Source organism: Acomys russatus, chromosome 7 (genome assembly GCF_903995435.1).
Source record: "Acomys russatus chromosome 7, mAcoRus1.1, whole genome shotgun sequence".
NCBI lineage: Eukaryota > Metazoa > Chordata > Mammalia > Rodentia > Muridae > Acomys > Acomys russatus.
Window position 1 is genome coordinate 66,828,878 of NC_067143.1, and position 26,696 is coordinate 66,855,573.

The following is a 26,696-nucleotide window of genomic DNA, read 5'->3' on the forward strand; positions in this document are numbered from 1 at the left end:
CACTAATACCCCCAGAGCCCGCCTTAGAGCCTGGGGGTTGGGTAGGGACCTTGGCCCGGGGGAAAGGAGGATCGCGCGGGGCAAGCTCCCACCCCTCGCTGTGTCCCCGCGCGCGCGCGCCGCGCCCCCTCCGCGGCCTCCCCGCGCCCGCCTCCCGCCTTCCCCTCCTCCTGGTGACGTCCGGGTCCCTGCCCGTCTGAAAACTCCGCGCCGCGGCGGTGGAGGCGGCGGCGGCGGCGGCAGCAGAGGAGGAAAGGGAGGAGGAGGAGGAGGAGGTGGAGGAAAGGAGCAGTAGGAGGAGCAGCAGCGAGCCCGGGCGACGGCGGCGGGGCCCGAGCGCGGAGCCCCCGGGATAGAGCGCGCACCGGGGTGTCCCGGCACCCCGCTCGCCCCGGGCCGCCGCGGAAGATGGTGGCGGCGCCGTGCGCCCGGAGGCTGGCGCGGCGCTCGCACTCGGCGCTGCTGGCGGCGCTCATGGTGCTGCTGCTGCAGACGCTGGTGGTGTGGAATTTCAGCAGCCTGGACTCAGGGGCTGGAGAGCGGCGGCGCGCGGGGGCAGCGGCGGGAGCAGCCGAGCAGCAGCAGCAGCAGCAGCCCGCGGCCCCGCGCCGGGAGCGCAGGGACCTGGCTGCCCATCCGCCCGCAGCCCGCGGAGGACCTGGAGGCCGAGCCGGCGGAGGAGGAGCACGGGGAGGCGGCCCCGGAGGAGCCCGCGCGCAGCAGCCTGCCAGCCGCGGGGCACTGGCCGCCCGGGCGAGGGTAAGGTGCCCTTTCGGAAGGGGATCGCGCGAGCCTCGCTGACAGAGAGACAGATGGGCGATCTTACCCACGCCTCCCATCGGTCCTGGCCACCCAAGTCCCGGTATCCGAAGGGACTCTGCGCCCTGGATGCCCAGGGCAGCTGCAGGGTCGTACACTGAGCTGGGCTGCTCTGTGCGGAGTCTGAGGACCGCCCCCTTGGGGTCTAGAAAGTGAGCTCCCGGGGAGACTCGCTTTTGAGGGGGTCCTGTTCCCTGTCACTCTTGCTGGGCTCCCTACTTGCTCTCTGGGTGGGGGCGTTTTGATGCCTCACTCCCCACCCGAGTGCGTGCATCGGATCGTGACGGGATCCTCAGCCGCTGCTCAGGAGTGGTTCTCCACGCAGCCTCTTTGGTCTGAGCTGTTTGCTGTGGACCTAGAAGGGACCTTGAATGAGAGTCTCAAGTCCTCCACCATGTCCCTGGTACCCAAATCTACAATGGGTCATGCATGCCTGATCAGGACTTTGGGTCCTGTTTTCTCCTCTGGGTGTCTGTTGCTCCTGTCTTCACCTTCCTCAGCCCCTAACCTTGCCATCTCTTACCCTCCCTGACTTCACCTCCTCCGGGACCTGCAGCTTCAGCGTACTGCCCCTTGGTCCCAGCTGTCTGTCTCTGACTTGACATGGGTCGTCAGTTGTGGCACTTAGTGTCTGTCTGTCTGTCTGTCTGTCTGTCTGGCCACACGATGACCACACCTCCCGGTGTGCTTTGCCCTTCTGGGATGTGGACAGTTAGGGCTCTGAAGCTGCCTTCCACGGTTCTTCTAGTGCCATCTGGCTGGCTAGGTGGGGCACCGGCTTGTCTTCCTCCCCTGTCCCCAACTTCTTTGGGAGTATCCTTTTTACGTTCTTCAGAGAGCAGGAGGTCTGAGTCCCTAACTATGGGACAGGATCTCTGCTCGGCATGGGAATGAATGTGCGCCTGTCTGTCTGTCTGTCTGTCTGAGGACTGGTGCGATATGCCATGTGACTGTCTGTCCATCATCCCCGTTCCCTGCAGAGAGCTGCCTAGCATCTGAAGGACAGTAGCCACCAGGGGGTTGTTTCTAGGATCTGTAGGAAAGAACAGTCCTTGTTACTGCGTGCCACTCCTGCAGCCCTTGCTGAAGACCGCCTGGGCACAGCTTTGTCAGAAATGCTTTCTGGTGACGCTCATATTCTTTGCGATTGGCTTGACCCTTGTTGCCTGAGTGCAGCTCTTTGTGTCTGTGGGCAGAAACAGTCTTGGGACTTGATCTGATGGCATTTTGGCTGCCCGGTGGCTACCAAGAAGCCTTGTCCTCACCTGTCCACCTAGAGTGGAACAAGGCTTGTGGATGAGAACTCGGGTGTTCTAGGTGCCCGCGAGTCCGTCTTCACAGCCAAGGGGGCCCAGGCACTCACTGCCTTTGAGTGATCATGTAGTCTGGCGGAAAAATCCACTATTCCGTGTTCTTTCTGGAATTGGAGACCTACTGGGAGGTGGGAGGGACTACGAGCTTGTAGTGCTGGCCCAGTGTGGAAACAGGCAGGGGGCAGAGGGGAACAGGGGACTCGCTGTACCTTTTGCAAATGGGGTTCAGGAGGTGCTTTCAGGGTGCATAGACCACCTGTTGAGGAAGGAAAGAAACCAACTGCTGGTCTCTTCCTAACTCCCCGCTGTTCTGAGCAGCGACCCACAACCCTTCCATGTGTTCAGCTATGAGTATTATTCTCTCATGTCCTAGCCCAGTCACATGAGGTTTGGCATAGGAAAGGTGGGCGGCAGGGTGCCACTTCCCCCTTTTAAGCGTGTGTTTTCGATTCCCAGTCCCAGCAGCAGAGTTCCTGGGCTTGTGGGCAGTTTTGCTTTTATCTGTAGGTTTGGGTACACTCTCCCTCCCATTTTCCAGTGTCTCCATTTCTTCACCGTCCCATGTAGATATACATGTCTTTTGCTTTTGTTTTGCTTTCTGTTTTTCATTCACTTTCCCATTCCTGGCAGTTGTCAACTGTCCGGTCTTGTTGCTGCTCCCGGACTTGAGTTTTCTGTCACATGCTTGTCGCAGTCGTCTTTCTCACATTCATCCTCAGGGGCTGCATTGTGCTTAGGGTGGCTAGAGCAAAGGAAGGGTCTGTTTGTCCTCCTCAAGCTGTGCCCACCCCAACCCCTGCCCTCTCATGGAGCTCAAGGAGACCAGAAGGGGGCAGGCTGTTCCCAAAGTCCACCAGCGCTGGTGCTTGGGATTCAAGCAGAGAGAGCCACAGACTGCTAACAACCACGGAGGCCCTTGCAACATGCCACTTATATCCGGGCTCTGCCTTGGACTGACAGTATACACGATGCTGCAGAGGGATGCGAGGGGAGGGGGCGGCGTTCAAGAGTGAGACATGCAGGTGCACGCACATGCATGGGCAACCCTGTGTATACACACACACACAAACACAGTCCCTGTGAGTTTTCCATATGGCTTCTGCAGATACCAAGGAAGCATACGCTTGGACAGTGATGTTCATGTCTGTGCCCTGCTTTGTGGCAGGTTGGGGTAGGGTAGGGTGACCAGTCATGGCCTGGCTGGGGGTGTGTGGTAAAGAGAGGCAAGCAACTGTTACGGCTAGAGAATTCCCTAATCCACACCTCTCTCTCTGCTTCTTCAGGCTGCTCTCCCATCTCCCGGCTTCTGAACTGTGAGCCTTTCTATGTTTGGAGAGCAGCACCTAGGTACGAAACTTGTACCTGTGGCTGGGCACTGGAGGCACTTAGGAAGGGAGGAGCAGCATCCAGGTTTGTGCGGCAGGCAGGGTCAGAGGGCGTGTGCAGGGACTGCGGTGAGATGGGCATTCCTACAAAGGTTTGGTAGTACCCCCTTTATTCTCAGCCTCTCTCAGCTCTTTTGTATTAGCTTGATGAAGGTTGCAGCTGAGTTCTGTAGCGGGGAGTTCTGTCTGGGTTTTAGTAAGAAAATCGCTGTACTATAGTCTGGGAGTATAAGATGGAGAGCATTGAGCTGTAGATGAGGGGACGTAGGAGGGACAAAGGGACTGTCAGAAAGATCAACCAGCAGAAGGTCTTCAAGGGCTTTGGGAAGAAAGGAAAGCTGTGCCTGTTAATGTCACACCTTTATTTTCTTTTCCTTCGCTGGAAGTCCCCAGAGCCCGAGCATTTCTCACTTGTGCCCTGAGATACTGTTACTCACTCACTTGGTAACTTTCCTTTAAGAAATCTAAGTTTTTAGTGTCTTTGCCTGCTACACACTTGCAGCAGAATGGTGTTTTGTTTTATACATGATCTGACCCCTGGAAATGCCAGTTTTTCAGCCGAGATTCCTCATTCTTCACATTACCCGGCTACGTCTGGACTCCTTCAGTCAGCAGCGACTTTGGAAGATGGTGCTAGTGGCGTTGGAGGCAAAGCTTTTTTCTTTCTGTCCAAATGTTTGCAGAGAGAACAGAGAGTGTTTCATGGTTGGTTTGTTTCCCCCACACGTCTAGTGAAATATTTTGTCTGAGCAAAGCATTATACTTTGTGTACAGAAGTGTGCATCCTTGAACAATGTTTATCTTGATGCAGATATTGCCATCTGCTTAACCACACACTGGAAACACTAAATAAAGTAGACATGCAAAAGCAGAAATGCTTATTTAATTTTGTAATAAGATAATAAATACAGGCTGTGTGTCCATTATTTGAGATACCTTGAATGAAGAAGTGTTTCAAGATTTGGAGTTTTCAAAGATATTTTGAAATATTTGCATGTAAGTAAAAAGATACGGTGAATGGTAGGACCCAAGATTAAACAAAATTATTGTTTCTCTCTCTCTCTCTCTCTCTTTCTCCCTTCCCTTTCTTTCCCTTTTCCTCCTCCTCCTGGTTGTTCTTTTTCTTGTCCTTCTGTGTAGCCCAGGCTAATGCCAAAATCATGACCCTCCTGGGATTCTAGCTATGTGAAACCACACCTGGCTTGAACAATTCATTTGTATGCTGTGTATACCTTATAAACATGGCCTAATGGTAATTTTGCACATTATTTGTGCCTGCATTTTAACTGTGACCTGTCATGCTGCTTGTGATGTCATGGCTATGCTCAGGAGATTTGTGCTTCAGAGAACTTAGGAAGTAGAACATTTCATGGGTGTATATACATGTATGTAGTCACTTTTCTCCCATTCTTACACATTTTGAGCCGTCTCTCTATTCTATCAGTTTATTTAAAAAAAACCCTTTATAAGTTTGGGTGGTAAAATGCTTGCTAATTTTTAGACAGAAGGCCAACCGAGGCTTAAAATTCTTATTTGCTGGGAATTTCTTAGTTTGGATGCATGCTCTTAAAACTGGAAAAAAATACATCTTGAGTTAGCATAGACTGTTGATAGCGGGGTGTGTGTGTGTGTGTGTGTGTGTGTGTGTGTGTGTGTGTGTGTGTGTGTGTGTGTGTTAGAATGCAGAATATCCTTAAGCCTACCTCTGTAAAAAGATGACTCTACCTGTCCACCCAGAGCTGCCTACAGTGAGAGGGCTGGTGAATCTGTGTGCAGAGAACCCAAGATGTCCCCACCAACATAACTGTGCAGGGCAGGGTTCTCCAGCCTTCAGATGGTTCTTCATAATATCGCTCACTTTTCTTCCCCCCTCGCTCATGTTTATGTGGGCATGTGCATCGGGGTGTGTGTGTGTGTGTGTGTGTGTGTGTGTGTGTACATCAGGGTGTGTGTGTGTGCATCGGTGTGTGTGTGTGCATCGGTGTGTGTGTGCGCATCGGTGTGTGTGCACGTGCGCGCATCGATGTGTGTGTGTGTGTGTGTGTGTGTGTGCGCGCATCGGGTGTGTGTGTGTGTGCATCGGGGTGTGTGTGTGTGCATTGGGGTGTGTGTGTGTGCATCGGTGTGTGTGTGTGTGTGCGCATCGGTGTGTGTGTGTGCGCATCGGGTGTGTGTGTGTGCATCGGGGTGTGTGTGTGTGCATTGGTGTGTGTGTGTGTGCATCAGGGTGTGTGTGTGTGTGTGTGCATCGGGGTGTGTGTGTGTGTGCATCAGGGTGTGTGTGTGTGTGTGCATCGGGGTGTGTGTGTGTGTGCGCATCGGTGTGTGTGTGTGTGCATCGGTGTGTGTGTGTGTGTATGTGTGCGCATCAGGGTGTGTGTGTGTGTGTGTGTGCATCGGGGTGTGTGTGTGTATGCATCGGGGTGTGTGTGTGTGCATCGGGGTGTGTGTGTGTGTGCATCGGTGTGTGTGTGTGTATGTGTGCGCATCAGGGTGTGTGTGTGTGTGTAGGCACATGCACAGAGGCTGAAGATCAGTGTGGGAAGCCTTCTCCATCATTGCCTAGCTTAGTTTTGAAACAAGGACTCTCACTGCACCTGGAGGTCATGGATCCCAGCAGGCTGGCTCGCCCAGGATCTGCCTATCAGCACCACAACAATCACCTCCCAGCTCCACATCTCTTCCTTATTTCCTTCCTATTTTTAAAAAAGATTTATTTATTTATTTATTTATTATACAGTGTTCTTCCTGCATGTATGCCTGCATGCCAGAAGAGCGCACCAGATCTCACTCTAGATGGTTGTGAGCCACCATGTGGTTGCTGGGGAATTGAACTCAGGACCTCTGGAAGAGCAGCCCAGGGCTCTTAACTTCTGAGCCATCTCTCCTCCAGCCCCCTTCCTTTTTTTTTTTTTTTTTTTTTCCTTTTCTTAAGATATATATGAGTCTGCATTTACATCTGCACAACAGAAGAGGGCATCAGGCCACATGAATCCACAGTCATAGCTGGTTTCAAGCTGCCATGTGGGTGCTAGGAATTGAACTCAGGACCTCAGGGAGAGCAGCCTGTGTGTCTCACTGCTGAGCCACCTACCTCTCCAGCCCATCTCTTTGTTTCTAATAGCTGTCTACCACAACAAAGGGTAGCAGCTCTGGGGAAAGTGAAATGAAGGAGTAACAAACACCACCCACAACAATTTAAGGAGTCAGACAGAGAAGGGACCTCTCATGGCACCACTTGAAGCTCACTGATTCCACCAGGCCGGCTCACCGATGAACTCCAGGATCTGTCTCTTACCTCCTCCGCAGTGCTGGCATTATAGCTGTGTTCCACATGCTTGGAACATGTGGTAGGCCCAGGATAAATGTAAGAGTCAGTAGGCTAACCTCTGATGCCCAGAGAGCCAGATCCCAGCTTTGCGCTGCCTTGTCTCCGTGGTCCAGTCAGGCCTCTCTGCTTCTCTGTAACTTCGAGCCCCTTTGCAGTAAGAAGAGGGAGAACAGATTTGCTCTGGGCACAGTCTGTGCCAGTGTCAACTGGTCTCTCAGAAGGAAAGCCTAGAGTATTTGCAATAAACGTTGGCCTTTTCAAAGTTAATTACTTGCACACAATAGATTTTGAGTGAAATTCTGCAGTAGTGTGCCCCAGGGCCCTTTGGTGTGGGCCAGCCTTGGAACAGGGCAGAGTGAGGTAGGTAGAAAGAGGAGTAACATTTATTGAATGTCGGCTGTATGTCTGACGTCATCTTGGTGTTTTGCATCTATTAAATTTATTCCCACCTGATTCCCAGCCTGTGTGAGTGAGTGCCTGCCTGCCTGCCTGCCTGCTGGTCTGTCTGTCTGCCTGCCTGCCTGCCTGCCTGCTGTCTGCTGTCTGTCTGTCTGTCTGTCTCTATCTCCCTCTGTATCCGTCCGTTCACCCATCTGCTATCCACTCATCGTCCACACCTCCACTCCAGGGAGTGAGCTATTCCATTACTTGCTCCACACAAAATTGAAACTGCGTGTGCACAGGTAGGAATTGTTGGCCTTATGATTACAAGTTGTAGTGCAGGCATTAAAAAAAGGGCTCTGCAGACGCCATCTCGTCGTGTCACTGGACCCTCCCCGCACTGTGGGACAAGACACATGCCGTGCTCATCTAGATGAAGAAACCGGGAAGCAATCCCAGGCTGCTTCTCGACCAATGCTGCCCCGAGTTTTGAGCTCCTTAAAAGCCCCTCATGCAGCCGTATGCGTCTCAGAAGTCATTACTCCACTCGAACAGATTTCTAAAAACTGTGCGGACTCTTGTGAAGAACCAGATCCCTGAAGAACGATGTGAATAGAACAGTTGGAAGCAGCAGGACTGAGCTTTGAACCCAGGCAGTCCACACAATGAGGGCTCTACTCTGTGTTCTTTGCTGCCTAGGGCCTTGCAGAGGCCGCCATCTGACTTAGCGACCTATAACTCTACTGACTCTAGCAGAATGCCAAACCCCAAAGGCAAGATTTTGTTTTAGTGTTTTAAACTCTCACTGCATGTATTGACGGAGTTCAGCGAAGTGTTTTGACATACACACCGAACAGAACAAAGCAAAGCAACCACCATAACAACAGGTTTCTATAACGGAACAAATGAACGTATCCCTTACACCATGTGCTTACTCCTTATCTGGGTGACAGGCACACCAGAAACTCCCCTTTCAACAAGTTTCTCCTGTTTGATAATATATTAAGCAAGGCACAGTATGAAGTTCCATCTTCCAGTCCCATTACGGATATTTTATATTTTGACTTGCCCATCCTAGTCTCTGTTAGGTTGCATCCTATGCTGTGCATCCCATCTGAAAACAGGGTTTCATAGCTGCACAGAAGGATGAGAGAGGCATGGCCTCTAGTGAAACATAGTTACTACAGAGTAACTGACCTGCATCTTGCTCAGAAAAGGACTCCTGGATTCAGGGACCAGGGACAAGGGACAGGAGGATGTTGTGTAAGGTTCCCAGGCCACTGGGAAATGTTCTCACCACTGTCCCTGCCACTCTGCTCTGCAGTTAAACTGCCCAGTAGTTATCTCTGGTGGAGCCCAGGGCCTGGGCCATTGTGCAAGAGTTATCTCTGTGAACACTCAGTCCGCATGAGTACTTCCTCTCACAACAGGCGTTACTTGTTTGTGTAAAGACACTTGCTAGGCTGAGCCTCTGTGCACCCTGGGGCTAGGGTGTCTCTCCACCATCAGCCAAGGAGTTACAGAGAAGATGGTGGGCGGGGTAGGAGGGTGTCATTGTAGCCTTGGGGAGGGAGCCTGGCATCAGTCACTGTCAGGGGTGCAGAAGTGCAGACCCCAGATGCGGAAAGATGGGAACTTGTAAGCTCAATTTTCTTATCCAATATATTCTATTAACAACTTATTAACCAAGCATACGTCACTTATAACCCAACTAACCAATACAATAGGAAAAGAGGATTAAGGAACACACTAAGAAAACCGTAAGAATATCAGTTCCAAGGAATGATTCTCCTGACATAATCAGCAGGATTTCTTCTGCTGGAACCTGGAGTAACTAGAACCCGGAACCTCAGCAGGATCCGGAGCCCAGAAGCCTTCCCTCGAGCAGTTCTCTCTAGGAGCGTCTCGAAGTGCAGTGATGAACAGCCAAAACTATCCGAAGTCTCCAAAAACCCCCGCCTCCAGTTTTGGGCTCATTTATATATCTCCTCCCAGAGTCTGTTCAGGGGATCTTTTCAGCTGGCAACAATCAAGCTCCCACATGAGGTGGTCGGTCTTCTAGTGGATTAACCTCACCTGTTCTCTCACAAGACCGTTCACCATCCCACTCTTGGGATCATAAAAAACAGGTTTATCTCTCCTTCAGGAACTCATTTTCAATTAATTCTTTTGAGGGTGTCTCCCCATCCACCCATGCCCCTTGAAGGCAACGAAGTGGATTTGTTTCTGCTGGAAGCTGGCTTGCCCAAGTCAGGTGACCCTGGCTTATCTGAGCATCAAATCCAGGTTAATGTACCAGAGGATACTAACGCATCAGTGTGCTGAGACACATTTGTGCCTACGTGGGGGTCTTTCCTGTGACCCTGGGCTGCAAAGCCAAAGTTGATGCAATGGTTCCCTACCCCAGACATGCTTGCATGGAGACCATGACAATAATGATGCCAAGGAGGGAAACTTGTATTCTTGACTATTTACCTTTTATCAGAAACTAGGTTGACTAGACAACTAGACAGTGCTACACCTACTGAGTCCTTTACAGCAGCCTACAAGTGAGGGCTGGTGTCTCGTCTCCATTTTTTTAAAACTGGTTAGGAATAAGAAGTTTGTGCAATGAATTGGATGAAAGTTAAATATCTGAGAAGAGTCCAAACTAGGAGTTGAAGGATGGTTGACTACAGAGACTGTGTTTGAGCCCAGTCCAGGTCACTGTTGGTGAACCTTTTGTCTGTAGTGCCCTCTTTCCTCTCTTCTATTCATGCATACTAGTGTACATCTATTCACTTATATGTTCACCCATCTTTCAACGCATCCATCTGATCATCCATGTATCCACGGGTCTATCCATGTATCCATGAATGAATGAATGCATCCATTCATCCTTCTATCCATCCATCCATCCATCCTCCATCCATCCATCCATCCTCCATCCTTCCATCTATCCATCCATCCATTTGTCCATCCATCCATCCATTTGTCCATCCATCCATTCTCCATCCGTCCATCCATCCATCCATCCATCCATCCTCCATCCTTCCATCTATCCATCCATCCATTTGTCCATCCATCCATTCATCCTCCATCCATCATCCATCCATCCATTTGTCCATCCATCCATCCTCCATCCATCCATCCATTTGTCCATCCATCCATTCTCCATCCGTCCATCCATCCATCCATCCATTCTTCCATCCATCCATCCAGTGCTCCAAGCCCTCCTGGAAGGTGCATATAGCAGGCAGGGGAGGGTCGGAGTCATAATCATGAGCAGCCAGCCAGAGGAAAATTTTTCTGGGCTGGGATTGGATGAAAGAGAAAGGCAATTCCTGAGAAAATGAGTGAGAATCGATGTTATCAAGGGGGCCCAGAAGCCTTTCAATTTCCCTCATTTCACAGCCTCCTGTCCAGAGGGCTGATCTGCTCTACCCATGAGGTCTAGGCTCCTCCTCTCATAGCTGAAAGGCCTGAAGAGTAAGTATGACCAGCCAAATGCAGCTGAGAGGCTGGTTCTGTGCCACTTGTGGTAAAGGCTGCCTCTGACATTGTCTTTACTTATTTACTTATTACTCAGAAAGCCCCATAGAGGTAGATGCTGGGCTCTTGTCTCAGAGTGGGGTTGGGAGTAGCTCTTTACCCATTCTCCTCCCTGATCATTGATTGAGTGATTGAATGAACGCACTCATGAGCTATCCACATTGATTCTTTGTTTGCCGGGGGTCGGGGGATGGGGGTGGGGGGTTGAGGGGGGCAGCTGCTGTGTGTCAGGCACTGTGTAAAATGTGGGAGGTATAGCTGAGTCCCTGCTTTCTGCTCGCTGGGGTTGGAACACAGGAGGGTGCACCAGCAGCATGGTCACAGTGAAGTGAAATTTAAGTGACTGAGGAGTGAAGACGACAGTTGAGGTCTTGGCCGCCTCCGGAGGCGAGCTGAGCTTGGGGTGGGGTGGTTTAGTTCTGTTCATTTTATTTTTGGCGTTTATTTCACTTGCTTTGGGGTGAGGGGTGGAATATTTTGGAAGGATGCTTTTTGCTAGAGGAGTTCCAAAACTGGCTGCAGGAATCCCAAATAAGCTGCAGGCACCCATGCCAATTCACCAAGGCCTTCGGGAGGGGCAGCAGGGTCCTTGCCTCACACCAGCAAGGCCCTGTCTTCCATTCCTAGCACAAAGGAAAACCATTACAGCTCCCATAGCTGTATATAAAGTGCTGCGTCTGCTCATGTCTGCGTAAAAGTCTTGTGGTTCTTGTTTTTTTTTTTTTTTTAATGTTCGTTTGACTGCTCTGTGTTCTTATTCTCTCCCTCCCCCCCCCCCCCCCCCCCGCCTTTCTCTATGCACGGTTTGATAAGTGGGCACAAACTGAGCACCTGCCAAAACTCCCACAGTCAGGCCAAGAAACAGTACCTGTAACATTGCTGCTGCACCCCTCCCCCACTGCTTGTGGTGATGGTGGTGGGCACATTTAAAAGTGCTACTAGTAGTTTTGTGTGTTTTTTTTAAATGCATATTAGGGAAAGCATAAACATCTAGTCAGGTCATCAGAGTGTGAGCCTCAACACTCTGTTGGCTTCACATGTGGGTAATAGGGCGAGCATCAGTAGAAAAAAGTTCTTTACCAGTCTGTAAACATCACCATGCCAACCCTAGTCCTAACTGGATCCTGACTGGGTATGGCTAATGACTGTCAAGGAAGTGTCACCTTCTGTAAATGTTTATTAGCCTGTTGTGTGAAGAGTGTTGGCTGTTCTGGTGGCAGCTATGCTAAGGCTGTGGAGGTGGCTGAGTCTGGAAAGTTCTGTGCCACACAAGTGTGAAGGCTTGAATGGGATCCCCAGAACCCACCTTGGAAAACAAAACAAATAAGCAAAACAAAAACAAACCCCAAACAAACCAGGTATGGTGGTGTGTGTTTGCAATCCCTGTGCTGGGGAGGCAGAGGCAGGTGAATCCCCGGAGGGCCCAACAGGCGAGCTCAGGGTAGTGAGAGACTGTTCCAAAACTCTTGGTGCCTGAGGACCAGTACTTGGAGTGGTCCTCTTAACTGCGCGCACACGCACACTCATGCACACACACACCCGTGCACGGCATCACCATGAACATGTACACACATAAGTGACTACTAACTGTGTTGCTTTGCTCTGAGGTCTAAATGGGAAAGGCTTTTAAGACGGACACTCAGGGGAACTGGGCCTGCTGGAAGGGAGTGGCCGAACCTAGGCCCTCCGAGATGGCTTTGAGGGCTGTGCTGCTTCTGCACAGACTCCCGTGGAGGACCGCTGTCTGAGTCCTCCCTGACTTAGTTCCCAGCCCTTCCTGTGAGTCTCTGGGATCTGCGCCTCCTGTTGAATCCTTGAACTCTGGTCCACTATGTATCGAACACAAGATCAGGTGTGATGAATGGGGTCGCCCAGGCCGACTGGTAAATGGCTGCGTTCACTGAACTCAGGACCAAGATGCTGCGATTCAGAGCCAGGGTAACAGAACCACTGCCCAGATGTACGCAGCAGCCCTGAAGGGCAACAGGGTCACCCAAGCATCCCATGAGGAGGGAGGTGGGGAGTGAGGAAAGCCCGAGGCAGGACAAGCAAGATCACTTCACAATGTTTCAGCACTCAAGCACCCGGAGGTGTTCAGGAAACAAACAAAAAGCTTTTGGGGTGGAAGGGCTCCGTGTGCATTATTTGAGGCTAAGTATTAGAATCAGCTTAGACGAATCAAGAAATACAGTGGTTACCTCATTAAGTAGTTAATTTCTAACCATCAGGTTGGTAGCCAAAATCTCTGATTTCAAAGGAGTCTGTTCTGGAATGCCTGCTTCTGTTGGACTCTAGCCTTTGTTTCTGGAAAGGTGACAGTTTGAAGGAGGAAGGTGTGACTTTCCTTTCTGCAAGGACTCCCAGCTTGCCCTGGGGCCACCCGGGGGCTTATCTGTGTCACTTGGAAACCACTGTTGGGGTTTGTGTGAGTCAGCTTCCCTCTGCTGTGGTGAAATGCCCCATGATTGACTACTGGAAGGCGGGGAGACGGACTCTGGCTCAAGGGTTGGAACAGGGACGGTCCTGGGCTTTCTGCTGCCATTGAGCCTGTGATGGGGCAGCCACATGTGGTGGTGAAGGGAGCTGCCCACCTCAGGGGAGCCTGAAAGCAGAAAGAGCCTTGGCTGCTAATCCCCAGGCTTGCTCCAGCGAGGCCCTGCCCCCTACAGGCTCCACCTCTTCAGCTGAGCTTGAGACCACGCCTTCAACCGATGGGCTTTTGTGGGCCAATTTAACAGGATTTGAGTTAACTCTCACCATAACACTCTTAACAATTGCGGTTATCTGTTAGAAGTCAGTGTGTGCCATGCTAAGCGGGAGTATCAGGGATTATCACATCCAGCCATTTACGGCCTTATCAAGTGGCTGCTGTGCCAACTCCTGTTTAGTTTATTCCCTCATCTTTATTTCTCTCAAGAGACTGAGGCCTGGAGAGAATAAAGACTCTCCCCCAAGCTACAAGACAAGTGGCACTGGGACTTGGACTCAGGCAGCGCGACCTGGGAGCTTGAATGTGTCAAAATTCTGGGCACCATAGAAAGAGGTGCGTGTGTGTACACACGCGTTTGTGTGTGGGTGTGGGTGGAGGCCCTAGGTCAATGCTGGATGGCTTCTAGCTCTCCTTGACCTGGGTGGGGTTCTCTGATTCAGTACTCTGGCTGGCCAGCAAGACCCTGGGCTGTGTCCCTCTCCCCAGCCCCGGGGTCATAGATGTACTCTGACACACTCTGTTTTTACGTGTCAGGGTCCCCATTCTTACCCTGAAAACTCTTCACTGACACCCCTGGTAGATGGTTTTTTAGCAAAGCACTTTCTCTGAACCACCCTGCAAAATATCTGTAGTAGGAAGTTGGCCTGTTTGCCTATTGCTGGGATGGAACGCCTGAGACCCAGGACCAAGATCCAGCTAGGATGTGAAACCAGTGGGTGACTCACTGTTGCTTAAGGGAGGGTTTGCCCATTCAGACTGGCAGCCATCTGCACCGAGAAGCCCTGACTCCAATCCACACTGAGTTGGGCAGGGTGGGTGGCAGGCACCCTTCATCCATCCACAGCAGGGAAGAGAAGCAACATCCACCATGTAATATTTTGATAAGTTGCTGATTTGTATTAAAATAATAATTACCACAGTTATTACCGACTCATATTTCAGGGAGACCCAGCTGCTTGCAGAGAGAAAAATAATTAGCCACGTATTCTCTTGGAATTGCATGGAAGCCAGGCCTGGCCCTTTCCCTCCCCAAGTGTCCAGTGCAGGCTTGGCCGCAGGTTGAAGGCCATGCGTTTTGCCAGCTGCTGTTGCTGTGCATGGAGTGGGTAGCGAGGGTATACTGCGGGAGCCACTGGTGACCAAGCAGTGTGCCATCTCAGGGCTGCTGCGTTTGAATGGTGCCCCTGTCCTTCAGTCTATCAGATGGGTGTCACTTTAGACACAAAGATAATGTCAGCTGGAGGAAAATAATTGAAACCTGTCTTTTATTATTAAATCATCCAAAGGACACTAGCCTCTGCTGGTACCTGGCCACAGTGACGGAGTCCTAGCTAATTTAATTTGATTGCTGCGGTTCTTTCTACAGAGCTGGTTGGATTATGAGCTGCCTAGATCGTGAAGACATATTATAGTTCTAACTTTTATTTACTTTCCTTCTCAGTGCTGGGCATGGAACCGGGGACTGGTAAAGGCTCCGCAAGCCCTGGGCCTCTGAGCTGCCTCTTCATGGGTCTTTAGCTGCCCCTGGCTGGTGAGCATTAGAAATAGAGCTGCTACAAACATTCTTTAAAAGGAAATGACTACATTAGAATTTATTTATTTAGTGTGAGAGTGAGAGCAAGCAAGACAGACAGACAGCTGACACACACACACACACACACACACACACACACACACACACACACACACACGAGAGAGAGAGAGAGAGAGAGAGAGAGAGAGAGAGAGAGAGAGAGAGAGAGAGAGAGAGAGAGAGAATGCACAGAGCTGAGAATACAGCTTGTAAGAGTCAGTTGCCTCCTTGCACCTTGTAGGTCCCCAGGCTGGATCTCAGGTCATCAGGCATGGTGGTACACACCTTCATCTGCTGCGCCATCTCTCCAGCTTGGTTGGCTCTGACCATTTTTATATGTGTCTTTGGTGAGCACACAAGCATTAGTTAGATAACATCCCTGAGAAAAATGCATTTACTCACTGTTTAGCTTTGTCCTCCTCCTCCTCCTCTCCTCTTCCTCCTCCTCCTCCTCTTCTTCCTCCTCCTCCTTTTCTTCTTCATCTCTTCCTCCTCTTTCTCCTTCTCCTCCTCTTCTTCTTCTTCCTCTCCTCCTCTTCTCCGGCTGGTTTGGCACTGTTCTTTAACTTTGAAACCTTACTTTCACACCACGGAGTGGAGGTTGGCGATAGGTTCCTAGGTTGGAATTCCAGGAGGAGGCTTACATCGTTTTTAGTGTTGCAAAACAGGAATCCATACAACCAAGATGTATAAATTGATTACTGTTCAGTTCCTCTAAGGCTGTAGGGAACACCCTGATGTTAACTGCTTTGGGGAACGATGCCATCATTTAATTTCTTATGCTAAAGTCATGTGGTCCAGAAAGCTGTTATCTTTACTCAGCAAAACAGGTCTGGCAGAATTAGGCCTTTTTTTTTTTTCCCACATCACTTTCTGCTTTGACTGACTTCTCTTTATCTCTGACTGTTCTGGCATTCTTGCTGGGAAGCAGATGAATACGACCCTGCCTCCCCCGTAAGATCTCTAGCCTGCAGTGGCATGTGTCATTTTACATTGAGACACTGTGCTGAAGTGTCCCTCTGGGGACTGCATATGTTGTGGGCCGCAGAACATTAGCGCTCCGGCCTCCATCTGAGGACCTGGCTTCCTGTGCAGTGTCAGCGCTGTTTAGCAGCCCAGGATCTGTCTCGCTTTCTGAGCCCTGGTCATTTTCCATTTACTGTGTCACTTCTGCAGCCACAGCTGCTGACAGGGTTCGGACAAGGATTCCCTTCGATCCATCGTCTTTCAGGTTTGCTTGGCGCTGGCTAAACACAATGACTTCATATTCCTTCTGGGCTGGTTAAAGATGCCTGCCATTTGTCTTCCAGCCAGCCCTCCCTAGCACAGAAACATCCTGGCTGCTTAAGAAGCCTGGCCCCAGGTCTGACTGCTTGCAGTGAGCACACTTCACCTGTGTCAGGACAGGAACGCTTGCAGCTGGGCTTGTTATTGTTGAGGGGGGTGAACTATGGATTTTTGTGCTGGAAGTGGACATGGAATCTCATTTCAGCCACAGTCTGTTAAATTTGACTCAGTGTTGGGGGAAGTTCCAGTTGTAGTTTTTTACTTGGGGTTAGGACCTCAAAATGTGGATTCCTAGATATGAAATAGTGACCCCTTTAGTGTGGGTGGCTTTGCGCCCCAACTCCAGCTTTACTGTTTGTTTACTAAACTTTGGAACCATAATATTCATTAGAACTCTTTCTAAGTGTGTGTGTGGAGGAGGGAGGGAGGGAGGGAGGAGAGAGAGAGAGAGAGAGAGAGAGAGAGAGAGAGAAAGAGAGAGAGAGAGAGAGAGAGCACCATGACGCACACAGGTAGAAATCAAAGGACAACTTGCAAATGTTCTAACTTCAGTTCTGGGAATTGAACTCGGGTCACCAGGCTTGGTGTCAAGTCATCTTTACCCGCTAAGCTGTCCCATTAACCCTATGACCACTTCTTTATTCAAGACTACTTACTAAGCACGATGCGGCAGTGCATGCTTGTAATTCTAACACTTGGGAGGCAGAGGCAGGAAAATAAGGAGTTCAAGGCCAACCTCTGCTACATACGGAATTTGAAGCTAGCTTGGTTCATGTAAGACCTTGTCTCAGAACACAAAATACAAAACAGAAGAGGCCACTTCCGAGATGTTCTGAGATGCCCTCATTAAAACTGATGATTAATGTCACCTCAGAAGAAACTGGTCCATTTCAAGAGAGGGAATCTTCTGGGCACATTTGTGGAATAGCAAGCTGTTGGATATTGGCTGCTTGAACACAGTCACATAGAGATGCAGACTGATAAGACATTTCTAGGGCTGGGACCTGGCTCAGTTGGTGTAGTGCTTGTCTAGCATTCACACAGCCCCTGGTATGATCTCCAACCCTATATAATGCAGGTGTGGCAGCACGTGCATGTGATCCCAGCACATGAGTGGACGAGGCTGGAGGGTCGGAAGCTCAATCCTTTCCTTGGGTTCGTAGCTAGTTGGGGAATACCTTGGTCACTTTTCTATTGCTGTGGTGAAACACTACAACCAAGGCAACTTCTAAAAGAAAGTGTAGTTAGAGGGTTAGCGTCTGTGACGGTAGAGCAAAGGAACAGCTTAGAGCTTGTGCAAGCAGAAAGGGCACACTGGAAATGGCACGAGTCTTTTGAAACCTCAAATCCCACCCCCATGACAGACTCCTCCAGCGAGGCCACACCTCCCAATCCTTCTCAAACAGTTCCACCAACTGGAGACCAAGTACGGCCTTTGGAGCCATACTCACTCAAGCCACCACCAGGCTAACCTGAGTTACATCAACCCTATCTCAAAAACAAACAAACAAACAAACAAACAACAAAAGGAATCCTGTCTATATCACTCTTATATCAAAGAAGATATCACATAGGCCTTTCAGATGAAATGCAGGGGTGGTGGAAACAGCGCCCACCCCAGCCTGACAGCTGAGGTCAGCAGGGTGCCCAGAGGCAAATGCGCAGCCCATTTTTAAAGCGAGTTGGCTTTTGATGTGGAACAGAGACTATGAGAAGCCAATTTGGTGGAGAGGAGAGGACAGTTCTTACTTTTAAAACAGGTTGTTGAGGATAAACTAAAACAGGAAAGGGACAATCCTGAAGGAAAAGGCAGAAATGGGTGAGCCAAGACCCAAGTGAGGCAGTTCCAATTTATGAAAGCCCCTCATAGCGCAGGCCACTGGGGTGCAGGCTGTTCGGTGAGATCCCTATCTCTATATTATTAAAAACGAGTCCCTTCCCATTCTATTAAAAATCTTGGAAAATTTGGTGACAGGGAGGTGAGCCTTGAACACAGGAAGAGCTGTTTCAGACAAGACCCTCATGTGCCTTGAAGCCTTTACAGAGTTTCTTAGGAGTCTACTGACCGTCATCCAGCCAAACCATTGTTCCTCCTTCAGTGGTGTGGGGTCCTCACCTTCCTGCAGAACGACCTCACCAGCACAGACCTTTCCCGCCTTCATCCATGCATCAAAAAGGTCCTGTGTCCTGTACCCTACTTCTCTTCTCTTTGCTATTTTTCCTCTGTCTCTTTTGTTCTTTCTTCTCTCATTTTTCCTTTTTTCTTTCTCTTGTTTCTCTTCCACCCTCCTCTCTCTCTCTCTCTCTCTCTCTCTCTCCTCCTACTTTCCTCCCTCCCCCCCCATCTCTTTCTTTCTGAAGTACTACAGATACAACACGAGGTTTCATTCATGCTGTGTAGGCAAGAACTCTAGCATTGAACTGCATCTCTAGACCCATATGCTGGAAACATTATCTGCTTGGCATGGGACGAGATTAGAACTACATGGCAGTGCCTATCTTTTTTTTTTTGAGACAGCATCTTATGTAGCACCAAACGTGTGTGCACGTGTGTGTCTAAGACCCAAACATCTTTTAGAGTCAACTCCTGCTACGTGTTCTCCTGTCAGCTCCTTGAATAGTCATTGCCCTTTGTGTAGAACATTGACACTGATGTTGGGAGTTCGAAATAATAGTAATGATGGGGTGAGTGTATGGCTCAGTTGGCAGAGTGCTTGCCTAGCACGAACGAAGCTCTGGGTTCCATTCCTAGAAAGGCGGAAGCTGGGCGTGGCAGCACACGGTTGGAATCCTAGTATCTGGAGTGGAGGTGGGGGGATGAGACGGTCAAGAGCATTCTTGGCTACATGGTGAGTTTGAGGCCAGCCTGGGCTACGTGAGGTGCTGTTTCATAGACAGACAGACAGACAGACAGACAGACAGACAGAGAAGGAGAGGGAAGGAGAGAGGGAGGAGGTGATAGCATTAAGCTGGCCACATGCCATCTGTTGTATAGTTAATGCTTCTGACACCCTGTGATGTGAGTGTTGTCCAAGCTGCTGTCCAGTGTGTGGCTAGAGGAAGCGATGCACAGAGAGGGGCCTCACAGCTGGTTAGGGGCAGGTCTGCGTCACCCCTCGGCCTGGCACGGGGACCTTGTAGGCATACTTTTAAAAACTATTTTTTATTTTGGGTTCTTTAAATCTCCTTCTCCCTACTCCTCCCCAATCCTTTCCAATACCCCAACATCAGGTAGGAGAAAAAGGTTAACGAGGAGAGGGGGTGTAGGTTTCCTTAGCTACTTCCTGCTGTTTAGGGTCATTGGGTTCCTTGGTGCAAGTCCTATCCTCAGTTCAGGACATCCTTAACTTCTCATCAAACTGTATCAACAGCAACGAGGAGCAGCAGAGGGGAAGCACCAGCGGCTTGCTTCTTTCTCAGAGCAACCCCCTCCCCCCGCTCCGTGTGTGTGTGTGTGTGTGTGTGTGTGTGTGTGTGTCATGTCTGGCATTTATTTCCACTAGTAAAGACCAAGCCCCCCCGCACGAGACAGTTCCCAGCTGACTAAGATCATGTGCCCTCTCATGAGGGAGTTATCAGCTGTAAACAAACTGGAGCAGCCCCCATACTCCACACCTGAGAGTAAAACAAAAGCATTTTTACATATCATAACCCCAAACTTCCATAATGTCGCTGGATTCTACGTTATCTTAGTGGGATTAGGGGCTGGCTGGTTATAGGTGAACCTGGGAAGAGTTCTTACCTGTCCCCTCCAGCCTGTGATGGAGTCTGGGATATGTCTAGCCTGGGTGACCTTCCTCAAGCTCCTTTTTAAGTCTCCATCATGGATGGGTAACCACTAGGTTCCTGAAAACAGGACAAGGAAAGAACTGTGGCTGTGGTCAGATCTGTCACCCCATCTGGGACCCATACTCTACTGGACAGGCCAGTAGCCTGCTGGAGTGGGATGGGAAGTCAGAGTGGTCTGGACTCACAGTCTGAGGAAGACTGGTTGTGCCTGGGCTCAGAAGAACTCGTGTGTGTGTGTGTGTGTGTGTGTGTGTGTGTGTGTGTGTGTGTGTAAGAAGGCTCAAGTGTCACTTTTTCTACCATGCCTCAGTATCTCTGTTCATCTCAGTTGGAGCACACAGTGTGATAAAGTGGACAATGACATGATGATAATGGTAATGAAACTGGGCTGCCTAGGTCTAAGTACATGGCTCCGCCCCTTTCAGCTGTGGGACTGGAGAGGCTGTATGCGCTGGACCTCAGCGGCTTCGTCTGTAAAACGGGAGCATGGGACCCACCTTCTGTAGAGGGTTCTGTGGAGGGACGAAGTGAGTGGACATTGTAGTTCCTTGAGCATGTGCCCAGACACGTGTTACGTGTTTTTTATCGTGGGTAGTGATGGTCTAGAGATACCAGGGATTGGGGAGAAGATGTTTAGTGGATAGCTTTTCTAAGTTCTTGAGTGGGTTTCACAAGAGGCAGGCATTTCTTTTGCACAAGACCGTACTCTTTTGCCCCAGAAATCATATTAAATCCGAGCTGCATCTCACCAAGGATGGGACTTCTGACTTTAGGAGAGGGCCCCCGGTGTCTCTACGAGGCTGTGCTGTGTGCTGGCCAGTTTTAAACATGTCATGCTACTAATTCGTTGTCTCAGCCCCTGACACCCAGAGCTTTTGAAGGGTCCCACTTCAGAGCCTGTCAGTATTTTCCAAGGCTTGAGGACTAGCCTCTTTCTCGCTGGGATGAGGAAACATTTCTGAAGGCAGCCTTGCATTTTCCCACAGAAAACACTGCCAAGTCTCCAACAGAGAATTCGGCAGACTGACAGTGCAGTCTGCACAGCTCTCCCCAGCCCCCAGCCCCTACCCCACCCCCTTCTGTAGAACTCAGTGTTTTCGCAGCCTGTGTGGTTCTATACTGCAGGACCCAACCCCAGCCTGGAATAGGGGTGGGAATTCTGAGCCTTGTTTTCCCATTTGGATTGCATGGAGGTTATAGACACTTGGCCCCAGGGCAGAGTGAATCTCACAGGCTGGAGCAGACCATGCCCAGGATGGCTCCCTTGGCGACTTTCTGTTTGTCCCCTGTGCTGAGCTGGGCAGTGGACAGTGGGCTTCAGAGGCTGTAAAGAAGGCAGAAACCACACTGGGCCTCCTGGGAGCTTGAGCAGGGCTGTTGGGCAGAGTCCAGGAACCTTCCTGCTGACAGTGACAGTCTATGAGTTTGCAGAGAAGCGGGGCCGTGAATAATTAATTGATCCCGCTAACTGACTTGTGAAAAGCATTTTCAGAGAGTCCTATGTGCAGGTTCTCTGGGGAAGGAGACAAGGGGAGGAGCAGGCGGGAGTGGGGCTGCCTTCTCCTCCAACTGGAGGATACGGAATCCCCTCAGGTACGGTCTGGAGAACCAGGTTGTCGCCCCTGAGCTTGATGGTGATGGTTCGGCTGGCCTGGATCTGGGAACTGTGTGGGCAGCGGGCTCTGTCTGGGTTGGGTCGTTGTTAGCGAGGGTTAGTGAGTCTCCATCTTGGGTCTCAGGTTGTTTAGTTCTGAGGGACACAGAGTCTTTAGAGGGGAGACACAGGACTTCTACTTCCCTCCCTGAGCAGCTGCAGAGGCTGAAGGAGAGGTGGGTGTTTCTGAAGTAGGCCTGACCCTTGGGATCTTCTGATTCACTGTGGTTGCTGCCTGTGGCCAGTGTGGGCTTCCTAAGGTTGCTTTGTGTCTGAGCAGGCAACGCTAGGTGCTCAGTAGGAACTAAGAGGCGCAATTGGACCCCTGGTACCCAACCCCCAGCCTGTGCTTGTGTGGTTTGCATTAGTCTCTTGGCCCCTCTCTGCCTTAGAGCTCAGCATGGGTGTCGGTGTCTCAATGGCTCTTGCTTGGAAAAATGGTTGTGAAGACTAACCAGGTTACTCCTGTTTAATGCCTGCTGTGTCTCCGTGACTCACTCCCTGACAGAAACAAACCAAGGAAGAGGTATTTATTTTGTATCAGGGTTCTAACCATTACAGCAGGAGGTGGGGGTTCAGACCAGGGAGGTGGGAGCACGTGGTGAAGGCTGTTCACAACATGGAGGGCAAGGAAGCAGGGGCGGGAAGGAAGGGGCAGGAAGTGGCCAGGGATAACATCATGCCCATGTCTAGAACCAATGCCCAGGGACCTACTTCCTCCATCTAGGCTCTACCGCTTAAAGGCTTCTCAGCCGGAAATAGTGCCACCAGCTAAGGACCAAGTGTGAGAATCTGAGTCAGTGGGGGATGGTATTTTCAGAAACAAGCACATACATATTTTCTTATCTATAATAAAGCTAGGGTTGGTAGTTCATGAGGTTCTTGTCACAGCTCTTTGAGGAAGGGAGGTTGAGACAGGATAGGTAGGCAAGACACAGACACAAAAGAGGTAAAATCATGGTTCTGGTGCAAATTGGGTGATGATATCATTATGTCCCCCAGTGGGCAATGGCCGTTTCTTCTTCCATTCAAAATGACTATCAAGCACTTAGACGTATGCCTATTATTATTATCATGATCATCATTTGGTTTTTTGAGATGGGGTTTCTCTGTGTAGCCTTGGCAGTCCTCGACTCTCGTTGTAGACCAGGCTGGCCACGAACTCAAGAGATCCACCAGTCTCTGCCTCCCCAAGAGCTGGGATTTTAAGAATGTGCCACTGTACCAGGTCTGTATGTGTCTTTTAAAGCACATCATGTGATATTTTTAAATTACATTTTATTTAGTGCGCATATGTTTGCAAGTAGACACACCTGTTTGTATGCGCATGCCGCAGCACACATGGGGAGGTCAGAGAACAATTCTGAGAGGCTGGCTTTCACACTCTATCATGCAGGCCCTGGGGATTGAACTCGGGATGTCTCGCTTGGCAACAACACCTTCACTCACTGAGCCCACTCACTGGCCTGAGTATGAAATGTTTTGATGGACTAGAGGTCTCTTCCTTGTAGATGGGAGAGGACAAATCATAAGCAAGAAACACTTTTACTGGAGCCACAGATGATGCTCCAGAGCATGATGGGCAGACACTCCGTGGGAGAAGAGATAGAACCAGTGTCTCCAGTTCAGCAAGCCACAAGCTCGCCATAGCACCCTTACAATGTGCAGGCTTGTGAGTCCGCTCTGCATATCTGCGTCTCAATAAAACTTTATTGACCACCCTGATCTGGGTGAGAGTGTTAAAAGGTAGTGTGTATTCTAAGAATGCAGAGAAAGACCCTGGGAGAATGCAGTCCCAACAGATGATGCCCATAGGGAGTCGACATCCCGACAGGAAGATGTGCTGCAGCCGTGGAGGGTATTGGAGTGGGAGCTTTCCCTCCATTTATCCTTACGTCCCGTGTTTATATCCCTTAGTATCTTAAAGCACTTAATGTGGGCCAGCTAGTATCCTAAGCAGAAAACAAAAAATGGTGAGTCTCAGGGGTGGACGGACTTTAGATGGTCATCAGGGTGGAAAAACAGGTCAGCCCAGGGAACAATCCACACCTTTAGGATACTGAAAGAAGCTGAGGACCAACAGTGATGAGCTAGAGGCAAAGCTGGCCTGGAGGGATGGTCAGGACCCCAGGAGGCAGCAACTCTTCCCTGGAGGGTGTGGAGGAAGATGGCTGCACCTGGAACCTATGGAAGAAAGAGTGGAGTGTGAGGTGAGACTCCAACGGGCTCCATCAGATGCGGCTGTATTGGTGAAGCTAAGACCGGGAGTCTGGGTTTTAAGGAAGGTACGATGGGGAGTCGTTGGTGTGTGTGTGAAGCGAGGAAGAGGACTGCCTGGTTTTGAAGAACCCATCTGTTCCAGACGTAAGAAGACAAAACAGAATGTAAGACGTGGATTGGGGCTTTGGTTCAGTGGCAGAGCACTTTCCTAGAAAGCATAACACCTTGGGTTTAGTCCTCAGCTCTGGGGAGGTGCGGGGCAGGGAGAAATACAAGGCAAACTTGTGCTGTTCAAGCCAGCTGGTATCATCCTGTTAGCTGGGACATGTGCAGGGGGGACGTGTGAGGTCTGAGCATCAGCAGCTGACGCATGAAGGGCATGTGGTGTCTTTCTGACTCCTTGCAGCAGAAGTTTAAAATGACTTTGTCTGAGGCAGCTGTGGCAGCACACGCCTGAGATTCCAGCACTTGGGAGGAGGAAGCAGGTGAGTCAGAGGTTCAAGGCCATCCTGCTCTACACAGCATCGCCTCTGGCTAATAGGTGCTTTGGTAGTTACCAAAAGAAGATCAGAATGGGTGGAAGGAGATTAGCAAAGATGCTCTGGGACCACTCAGGTGACAGGCCGTAGTAGCCACCATGAATTTGACTGTGGTCCGGACTTCCATTGTTCTGATCATATTATCAGAGACATGTGCCCTTAAACCTCCTGCCTGAGAGGGTGCCCGAGGACAGGAGTGTGTAACTTCAGTTTAGCCTGTGTGTATGTGAGTGTGTGTGTGTGTGTGTGTGTGTGTGTGTGTGTGTGTGTGTGTGTGTGTATTTATACATGGATTTGGAGGCTGTCATTCCTTATATGCTGCCCACAGGGCCTCTCATTGGCCTTGAAGCCGCTGATTTGGCTATGCTTGCTGACCAGGAAGCTTCAGGAAACCATTACTACCTCTGCCTTCCCAGCACTGAAACTCCAGGGGTTTGTTTGCTCGCTCACTTGCTCTTATCACATGGCTTCTTGGTACGAAACTCAGGTCCTCATCCTTACGCAGCAAGCACTTACCCAGCTGAGCCATCGCTTTGGCACCAGCCTCGTTCTGTCACCGGTTTACAAGCTCTGTCAGGTCTGAGTCGGCTGCCTTTGGGAGGTCAAGGTGCTTGGGGTAGGGGGGGTGGGGGGAGTGGGGGGAGTGGGGGGGGCGGTAGCACAGAGTGGCGGCCATCTCTGGAGCTTAGGATGGGACATGTGGAGCTGCAGCCACCTAGTAGGGACGATTTCAGGCTTGCTGGGTGAGAGGTTCCGGGCATAAATGACACGGGGATTAGAGAACCGTGAATAGCCTTGATGCGCTTAGGACACAGGGTATGCACATATTAACTGATCTGTGTGCAGACATTACGTAGCACTAAAGAATTTGCCGGTGCAGGGTGGGGGGAGAAATCAGGGACCCTGGTTCTCATCCTGCTATGTCTAGTCCCGGAAGAATGCCTCCCAGCCTTGTCTTTTTCTCCGTGAGGAATCTCTGCCTCAGCCTTCCTTTCCCGTGCGGTGTTAAGCACAGGTTTTGATTTGTTAATGTGATTTTCAGTTCAAAGCACCTGCTTGGGGCTGAGGAGCAGCAACAGGGAGACTGTTGGCTTTAGAGGCCAGGCTGGTTGGAACCTTTTCCTTGTCATTCGATCACCCATGACCTTGGCTAAGTGCTTTGAACCCTGAGAGGTACCACTTCTCAGAGGAAAGTCTAGGTAGCCTCTGGGTCACGTGCTCCCCAGGAGCGGCTTCACAGTACCCCCTGCCGTTCCAGCAGCATCGTCCTGGAAGCTGAAATGTGGGATCTGGGAGCTCCCAGACCTTTAGGTGATTCTGTGGGGTTTTTTTGGGGGGAGGAAGTGGGGGGAGTGGGGGGGAGGAGCCTCATATATTCCAGGCTGACCTCAAATTCCTTGTGTAGCTTAAGATTTCAACTCTGGTCTCCCTAGCATTGGAATGATGGGCGTGTAACACACACACACACACACACACACACACACACACACACACACAGTATATAGAGTGCTGGCGATTGAACCCAGGGCCTTGTGTACCATTGGCAAGCGCCCTACCACCTTGAGCTAGGGCTCCAGGTCAGCCTCTCGGGTGTTGCTTATGCAGGTGATGCTTCCGGGGCCCCTGTGTAGAAGGAGTATTTAAGGCCTGCTGGGCTTGGTGGGGGAAACCTGCAATTTCAGAAGAAATTCTGTGGAAGCACCCAGACTATTTTAATGTTTCTGGGGCTGGTGTGAAACAGGGTGTGACTGCCAGAAAGAGGAAGATAGCTTTGCTTGCTGCTGACAGTAGGGGGTGCAGAGTTTGGGATCTCAGTGAAAGTTCAGGCTGCTTTGGAGATGGCAAGTCAGGTGCCCTGGCTTCCGTCTGTCTTTGTTCTGATTGTGTTATCAGAGACCTGTGCCCTCAAGCCTCCTGCCTGAGAGGGTGCCAGAGGGTCAGAGCCACTGTTCAGTGACGACTGACTGTGAGCTAGCTGTCCCCGTGAGTACTGGCTGTTTGTTAGAGTTTAACCAGCAGAGTCATTCTATACAGAAGGGCAATTGCTGTGCACATTTTATTTTATAGGAAACCAAGGCACAGAGAAGCTAAGAAACTTACCCAGCGTTGCCTTGTGAGGATGTGGCAGAGCGAGCTGGGGTTCAAACAAGGCATACTGCTCTCA

At 50.5% G+C, this 26,696-nt stretch overlaps 1 protein-coding gene across 1 annotated transcript in view; it reads left to right on the top strand.

The window, feature by feature from the left end:
• Positions 1 to 393: 393 nt before the first annotated feature.
• Xylt1 (xylosyltransferase 1) overlaps positions 394 to 26,696 on the top strand; it is a 285,739-nt gene continuing 259,436 nt past the window's right edge. The window contains exon 1 of the mRNA XM_051149273.1: positions 394 to 759. Within this exon, the coding sequence (XP_051005230.1) occupies positions 409 to 759 (351 nt within the window). The 5' untranslated portion in view covers positions 394 to 408. The remainder of the gene's footprint in view (positions 760 to 26,696) is intronic.